An 8,936-nucleotide genomic window follows, 5' to 3' on the forward strand; every position below is an offset into this window, starting at 1 on the left:
ACTGGAGGAGAGGTTAGGACTGGAGGAGAGATTAGGACTGGAGGGACTGGAGGAGAGGTTAGGACTGGAGGAGAGGTTAGGACTGGAGGAGAGGTTAGGACTGGAGGAGAGGTTAGGACTGGAGGAGAGGTTAGGACTGGAGGAGAGGTTAGGACTGGAGGAGAGGTTAGGACTGGAGGGACTGGAGGAGAGGTTAGGACTGGAGGAGAGGTTAGGACTGGTGGAGAGATTAGGACTGGAGGAGAGGTTAGGACTGGAGGAGAGATTAGGACTGGAGGAGAGGTTAGGACTGGAGGGACTGGAGGAGAGATTAGGACTGGAGGGACTGGAGGAGAGGTTAGGACTGGAGGAGAGGTTAGGACTGGAGGAGAGGTTAGGACTGGAGGGACTGGAGGAGAGATTAGGACTGGAGGAGAGGTTAGGACTGGAGGAGAGGTTAGGACTGGAGGAGAGGTTAGGACTGGAGGAGAGATTAGGACTGGAGGAGTGGTTAGGACTGGAGGGACTGGAGGAGAGGTTAGGACTGGAGGAGAGGTTAGGACTGGAGGGACTGGAGGAGAGATTAGGACTGGCTGAAGGCAGTACCCGTTAAACACCAGTCTAAGTTTCAAAAGGCGACTCTGGGATGCTGACCTCCTAGTGACCCCAAACTTTAGAACGGCGGTATAGAACTCTAACTTACAGAGTTTTTGACCCAGTCTGTGTACTGTCTGAAGTATCCAATCAGGCTCCGCATGTACACATCTGTCTCCTGCAGAACAACGAGAGGTTGTTTAGAGTGTGTGTGTGTGTGTGTGTGTGTGTGTGTGTGTGTGTGTGTGTGTGTGTGTGTGTGTGTGAGTGTGTTTACCTGTTTTACCACGCGTGAAGCGTTGTGTGTGATGAGATACTCTGCTTCGTCGATGGCAAGAAGGACGTTAGTCACCTTCACCTGAGAGAGAGAGAGAGAGAGGTGAGTTAGGGTGTGTGTGTGTGTGTGTGTGTGTGTGTGTGTGTGTGTGTGTGTGTGTGTGTGTGTGTGTGTGTGTGTGTGTGTGTGTGTGTGTGTGTGTGTGTGTGTGTGTGTGTGTGTGTGTGTGTGTGTGTGTGTGTGTGTGTGTGTGTGCGTCCTCACAGGTAGATCCTTAGCTGTCCTCTGCAGTAGCCGGATGCTCTGGCTGAGAGTGCTCTGGAAGAGAGGAGAGGGCCATGTTTCAGACGGGTCTAGTTACTGAATCTGGCAGGTAAATGCTGCCAGGACAAGGCCACGTTTCAGACGGGTCTAGTTACTGAATCTGGCAGGTAAATGCTGCCAGGTGTGAGGCCACGTTTCAGACGGGTCTAGTTACTGAATCTGGCAGGTAAATGCTGCCAGGTGAAAGGCCACGTTTCAGACGGGTCTAGTTACTGAATCTGGCAGGTAAATGCTGCCAGGTGTGAGGCCACGTTTCAGACGGGTCTAGTTACTGAATCTGGCAGGTAAATGCTGCCAGGGCAAGGCCACGTTTCAGACGGGTCTAGTTACTGAATCTGGCAGGTAAATGCTGCCAGGTGAAAAGGCCACGTTTCAGACGGGTCTGGGGTCTATCGCCAGCGAACAGGGGAACAAACGATCTAGGCTGCTAACCTGATTCTTCTTCCATGTAGTACTAAAGTCGAGAAGCATTGGATTGGTGTAAACATGAGCGAGTTTCCTTCCACTACCTGTGTTTCACCAGTCTCAGTGCTCTTCATTTTAAATCCATAATTACTTTATAATGTAAACCTAAACTAACCATTGATCTGACGATCACTTTATGTACAGTATTAAAATGTAATATAAAATCTAATTTAAAAAATCTAAACTAAAAACGGAATAAAAAGTAGCAAATCAAGTCTGAAAACTAACTTGAAACTAAACTGAATTTATAAAAAAATTATTAAAAAAAACAACATTTGAAAACGAATAGAAATAAAAAAAAGGAATAGATAAACGCTGAACGATAATAACCTAACGCACACCATTTATTTACACAACGCTGTTCATCAACAACAACAACATCACAACACACCGAGTACCACACAGTATTACAACACAAATACACAACGCTGTTCATCAACAACAACATCACAACACACCGAGTACCACACAGTATTACAACACAAATACACAGCGCTGTTCATCAACAACAACAACAACACACCGAGTACCACACAGTATTACAACACAAATACACAGCGCTGTTCATCAACAACAACATCACAACACACCGAGTACCACACAGTATTACAACACAAATACACAGCGCTGTTCATCAACAACAACAACACAACACACCGAGTACCACACAGTATTACAACACAAATACACAGCGCTGTTCATCAACAACAACATCACAACACACCGAGTACCACACAGTATTACAACACAAATACACAACGCTGTTAATCAACATCACAACAACACAACACACCGAGCACCACAGAGTATTACAACACAAATACATACATTACCAGTCAACAGTTTGGACACACCTACTCATTCAAGAGTTTTTCTTTATTTTTACTATTTTCTACATTGTAGAATAATAGTGAAGACATCAAAACTATGAAATAACACATATGGAATCATGTAGTAAATATATTTTATATTTGCGACTCTTCAAAGTAGCCACCCTTTGCCTTGATGACAGCTTTGCACACTCTTGGCGTTCTCTCAACCAGCTTCACCTGGAATGCTTTTCCAACAGTCTTGAAGGAGTTCCCACATATGCTGAGCACTTGTTGGCTGCTTTTCCTTCACTCTGCAGTCCGACTCATCCCAAACCATCTCAATTTGGTTGAGGTCGTGTGATTGTGGAGGTCAGGTCATCTGATGCAGCACTCCATTACTCTCCTTCTTGGTCAAATAGCCCTTACACAGCCTGGAGGTGTGTTGGGTCATTGTCCTGTTGAAAAACAAATGATAGTCCCACTAAGCGCAAACCAGATGGGATGGCGTATCGCTGCAGAATGCTGTGGTAGCCATGCTGGTTAAGTGTGCCTTGAATTCTAAATAAATCACTGACAGTGTCACCAGCAAAGCACCCCCACACCATCACACCTCCTCCTCCATGCTTCACGGTGGGAACCACACATGCAGAGATCATCCGTTCACCTACTCTGCATCTCACAAAGACACGGCGGTTGGATCCAAAAATCTCAAATTTGGACTCCTCAGACCAAAGAACAGATTTCCACCAGTTTAATGTCCATTGCCTTCATGTCTTAAAGTAATGATGGACTGTCGTTTTTCTTTGCTTATTTGAGCTGTTCTTGCCATAATATTTACCAAATAGGGCTATCTTCTGTATACCACCCCCTACCTTGTCACAACACAACTGATTGGCTCAAACACATTAAGAAGGAAAGAAATTCCACAAATTAACTTCTAACAAGGAACACCTGTTAATTGAAATGCATTCCAGGTGACTACCTCATGAAGCTGGTTGAGAGAACGCCAAGAGTGTGCAAAGCTGTCATCAAGGCAATGGGGTGGCTCCTTTGAAGAATCTCAAATATAAAATATATTTTGATTTTTTTAACACTTTGTTTGGTTACTACATGATTCCATATGTGTTATTTCATAGTTTTGATGTCTTCACTATTATTCTACAATGTAGAAAATAGTAAAAATAAAGAAAAACCCTTGAATGAGTAGGTAGTGTAAAACTTTTGACTGGTTCTGTATATATACACACACAGAAAGTATACCCCTTGACTTATTTCACATTTAGTTGCCTTACAATTTAAATTCAGAATTGATTAAATTGATTTTTATTCTCACCCATCTATACACAATACCCCACAATGACAAATTGAAAACATGTTTTGAAAAATGTTAGAACATTTATTGAAAATGAAATACAGAAATATCTAATTTACATAAGTATTCACACCCCATGAGTCAATACTTTGTAGAAGCACCTTTGGCAACGATTACAGTTTTCTGGGTAATTCTCTAAGAGCTTTCCACACCTGGATTGTGCAACATTTGCCCATTTTATTCTTTTCAAAATTCTTCAAGCTCTGTCGAATTGGTTGTTGATCGTTGCTAGACAACCGTTTCCAGGGTCTTTCCACAGATGTTCAAGTAGATTTAAGTCAAAAGTGTAACTATTCCTCTCAGGAACATTCGCTGTCTTCTTGGTGAGCAACTCCAGTGTAGATTTGACCTTGTGTTGTAGGTTATTGTCCTGCTGAAAGGTGGGAGTTTATCTCCCAGTGTCTGTTGGAAAGCAGACTGAACCAGGTTTTCCTCTGGGATTTTGCCTGTACTTAGCTCCATTCTGTTTCTTTTTTTATCCTGAAAAAACTCCCTCATCGTTAACAATTACAAGCATACCTCATAACATGATGCAGCCACCACTATGCTTGAAAATATGGAGAGTGGTGCTCAGTGGGTTGTATTGGATTTGACCCTAAACAACACTTTGTATTGAGGACAAAAAAATGAATTGCTTTGCCACATGTTCACTGTCTTCTTGATAAGCAACTCCAGTGTATATGTGGCCTTGTGTTGTAGGTTATTGTCCTGCTGAAAGGTGAATTCATCTCCCAGGGTCACGTCCTGACCAGTAAAAGGGGTTATTTGTTATTGTAGTTTGGTCAGGACGTGGCAGGAGGGGGGTATTTGTTTTATGTGGTTCGGGGTTTGTGTTTTATGTAGAGAGGGTGTTTGGTTAGTGTTTTTCTCCGGGGGTTTTTTGGGCTATGTTCTACGTTAGTATATTTCTATGTTCTAGTCTAGTCTTTTTAGTTCTATGTTTAGTTTATTGATTTGGCCTTCAATTGGAGGCAGCTGTTCCTCGTTGCCTCTGATTGAAGGTCCTAAATAGAGGTGTGTGTTTTGTTATGGGTTTTGTTTTCTTAAGTGTTCATAATAAATATATAATGAGCACTCAACCCGCTGCGCTTTGGTCGACCGTTGTGTCTGGTGGAAAGCAGACTGAACCAGGTTTTCCTCGAGGATTTTGCCGGAGCTTAGCTCCATTCCGTTTGCTTTTTTTTATCCTGAAAAAACTCCCTCATCGTTAACAATTACAAGCATACCTCATAACATGATGCAGCCACCACTATGCTTGAAAATATGGAGAGTGGTGCTCAGGGGGTTGTATTGGATTTGACCCTAAACAACACTTTGTATTGAGGACAAAAAAATGAATTGCTTTGCCACATGTTTTACAGTTTTACTTTAGTATTATTTTAGAGCCTTGTTGAAAACAGGATGCATGTTTTGGAACATGTTTATTCTGTTAAGGCTTCCCTCCTTTTCACTCTGTCATTTAGTATTGTGGAGTAATTGCAAATGTTGTTGATCCATCCTCAATTTTCTCCTATCACAGCCACTAAACTCTGTAACTGTTTTAAAGTCACCATTGTGACTTCATGGTGAAATCCCTGAGCAGTTTCCTTCCTCTCCGGCAACTGAGTTAGGAAGGACGCCTGTATCTTTGTAGTGACCGGGTGTATTAATACACCATCCAAAGTGTAATCAATAACTTCACCATGCTCAAAGGGATATTCAATGTCTGCTTTTTTGTTTTACCAATAATAGCCCTTTTTTGAGAGGTATTGGAAAACCTCCCTGGTCTTTGTGGTTGAATCTGTGTTATAAATTCACTGCTGGACTGAGGGACCTTACGTTGTGTTGTTACTACAACACAAACAGTAATAATGATACTGGAAACAGAGATATCGTTTACATGACTTTATCCTTCAAACTAAAGTTCAACCACAGGACATTCATGCGCAGGCGCAGTACTCAACTGGTATCAATGCTCTAGGTATGTTCCTAGGTAACAACATAAAGTAGTACCCAGTATACATGCTATATAATGGGATCAATGCTCTAGGTAGTTTCCTAGGTAACAACATAAAGTAGTACCCAGTATACATGCTATATAATGGTATCAATGCTCTAGGTAGGTTCCTAGGCAACAACATAAAGTAGTACCCAGTATACATGCTATATAATGGTATCAATGTTCTAGGTAGGTTCCTAGGTAACAACATAAAGTAGTACCCAGTATACATGCTATATAATGGGATCAATGCTCTAGGTAGTTTCCACAGTAACAACATAAAGTAGTACCCAGTATACATGCTATATAATGGTATCAATGCTCTAGGTAGTTTCCACAGTAACAACATAAAGTAGTACCCAGTATACATGCTATATAATGGTATCAATGCTCTAGGTAGTTTCCACAGTAACAACATAAAGTAGTACCCAGTATACATGCTATATAATGGTATCAATGCTCTAGGTAGTTTCCTAGGTAACAACATAAAGTAGTACCCAGTATACATGCTATATAATGGTATCAATGCTCTAGGTAGTTTCCACAGTAACAACATAAAGTAGTACCCAGTATACATGCTATATAATGGTATCAATGCTCTAGGTAGGTTCCTAGGCAACAACATAAAGTAGTACCCAGTATACATGCTATATAATGGTATCAATGCTCTAGGTAGTTGTTTTTCCCCGACTCTCAGCACACTCGTTACACCATGACTTGTTAAGCACGTTTCCCCCCCCCCCTGAACTTATTTAGGTTTGTCATAACGAAGAATCCTTATTGACTCAAGGCAATTCACCTTTTCATTTAAAAAAATAAAAAATAATCAATTTGGAAACATTTCGAAAAACATTATTCCAGTTTGACATTATGGGGTATTGTGATGTCACTACTATGGGGTATTGTGATGTCATTATGGGGTATTGTGATGTCACTACTATGGGGTATTGTGATGTCATTAGTAAAGGCCACGGATACAACATCTACCTGTAAATCCATTTTAAATTCAGACTTTAACACGACAACAAAGTCAAGGGGTGTGAATACTTTCTGAAGGCGCTGTGTAGATATATACACACAAACTACACACAGACACCCAGCTTACCCGCGCTCGGACAAATTTCTGGGCCAAGAATAGTAGTGAGAAAGAAGGACAAGAAGAGATACAGAGGGAGGGGGGGAGAGAGAGAGAGAGAGAGAGAGAGAGAGGGGAGAAGAGAGACAGGGGGAGAAGAAATGGGGAGAGAAAGAAAGACAGAGACAGAGAGACAGAGGGAGAGAGACAGAGACAGGGAGAGAGAGAGACAGAGAGAGAGAGAGAGAGAGAGAGAGAGAGAGAGAGAGAGAGAGACAGAGAGAGAGAGGGAGAGAGAGAGAGAGAGAGAGAGAGAGAGAGAGAGAGACAGAGACAGGGAGAGAGAGAGACAGAGGGAGAGAGAGAGAGAGAGAGAGAGAGAGAGAGAGAGAGAGAGAGAGAGAGAGAGAGAGAGACAGAGAGAGAGAGAGAGAGAGACAGAGACAGAGAGACAGAGACAGAGAGAGAGACAGAGAGAGAGAGAGAGAGAGAGAGAGAGAGAGAGAGAGAGAGAACAGCAGGAAAGTTGAGGGAGAACAGAAATCAGTCAAGCTGTCTCTTACCAGGTCTTTGGGAGCAGATCGAATGTTTATATGAGTGTGTGTGTGTGTGTGTGTGTGTGAGAGTGTGTGTGTGTGTGTGCGCACATCGGGGTGTGTGGGTTTACCATGGCCTGCTCCATAGGGACGACCTGTTCTCTGTGGATCTGTCGTATGCTGCTGGCATGACCCTTCAAAGCATTCTCTAGAGCTCCCCGCGGCTACACACAAACACACAGCACGTAGCATTAGCATTTAGCCTCACCATATCAATATTCACACACAGGACGTAGCATTAGCAATTAGCCTCACCATATCAATATTCACACACAGGACGTAGCATTAGCATTTAGCCTCACCATATCAATATTCACACACAGGATGTAGCATTAGCATTTAGCCTCACCATATCAATATTCACACACAGGACGTAGCATTAGCATTTAGCCTCACCATATCAATATTCACACACAGCACGTAGCATTAGCATTTAGCCTCACCATATCAATATTCACACACAGGACGTAGCATTAGCATTTAGCCTCACCATATCAATATTCACACACAGCACGTAGCATTAGCATTTAGCCTCACCATATCAATATCATACACAGGACGTAGCATTAGCATTTAGCCTCATCATATCAATATTCACACACAGGACGTAGCATTAGCATTTAGCCTCACCATATCAATATTCACACACAGGACGTAGCATTAGCATTTAGCCTCACCATATCAGGGGTTAGGGTCTAGAGGTTAGGGTCTAGGGTCTAGGGGTTAGGGTCTAGGGGTTAGGGGTTAGGGTCTAGGGGTTAGGGGTTAGGGTCTAGGGGTTAGGGGTTAGGGTCTAGGGGTTAGGGTCTAGGGGTCTAGGGTTAGGGTCTAGGGGTTAGGGTCTAGGGGTTAGGGTCTAGGGGTTAGGGTCTAGGGTTAGGGTCTAGGGGTTAGGGTCTAGGGGTTAGGTCTAGGGTTAGGGTCTAGGGTTAAGGTCTAGGGGTTAGGGTCTAGGGGTTAGGGTCTAGGGGTTAGGGTCTAGGGGTTAGGGTCTAGGGGTTAAGGTCTAGGGGTTAAGGTCTAGGGGTTAGGGTCTAGGGGTTAGGGTCTAGGGGTTAGGGTCTAGGGGTTAGGGTCTAGGGGTTAGGGTCTAGGGGTTAGGGTCTAGGGGTTAGGGTCTAGGGGTTAGGGTCTAGGGGTTAGGGTCTAGGGTTAGGGTCTAGGGTTAGGGTCTAGGGGTTAGGGTCTAGGGGTTAGGGGTCTAGGGTTAGGGTCTAGGGGTTAGGGTCTAGGGGTTAGGGTCTAGGGGTTAGGGTCTAGGGTTAGGGTCTAGGGGTTAGGGTCTAGGGGTTAGGGGCTAGGGGTTGGGGTCTAGGGGTTAGGGTCTAGGGGTTAAGGTCTAGGGGTTAGGGTCTAGGGGTTAGGGTCTAGGGGTTAGGGTCTAGGGGTTAGGGGTTAAGGTCTAGGGGTTAGGGTCTAGGGTTAAGGTCTAGGGGTTAGGGTCTAGGGGTTAGGGTCTAGGGG

General features: G+C 43.5%; 1 protein-coding gene across 5 annotated transcripts in view; it reads right to left on the reverse strand.

Moving 5' to 3' along the window:
- The window catches only part of LOC106596983 (prominin-1-A-like), a 52,555-nt gene that overhangs the window by 20,518 nt on the left and 23,101 nt on the right, over positions 1-8,936 (reverse strand). For 3 of the 5 annotated variants that reach the window (XM_045713838.1, XM_045713836.1, XM_045713840.1), the window contains exons 12-16: positions 7,544-7,636; positions 6,907-6,924; positions 1,115-1,168; positions 851-931; positions 683-751 (exon numbers count right to left, since the gene is read on the reverse strand). In XM_045713838.1, the coding sequence (XP_045569794.1) occupies positions 683-751; positions 851-931; positions 1,115-1,168; positions 6,907-6,924; positions 7,544-7,636 (315 nt within the window). The remainder of the gene's footprint in view (positions 1-682; positions 752-850; positions 932-1,114; positions 1,169-6,906; positions 6,925-7,543; positions 7,637-8,936) is intronic. The other 2 variants (XM_045713839.1, XM_045713837.1) reach the window with 1 other exon arrangement.

Source organism: Salmo salar, unplaced genomic scaffold (assembly GCF_905237065.1).
Source record: "Salmo salar unplaced genomic scaffold, Ssal_v3.1, whole genome shotgun sequence".
NCBI lineage: Eukaryota > Metazoa > Chordata > Actinopteri > Salmoniformes > Salmonidae > Salmo > Salmo salar.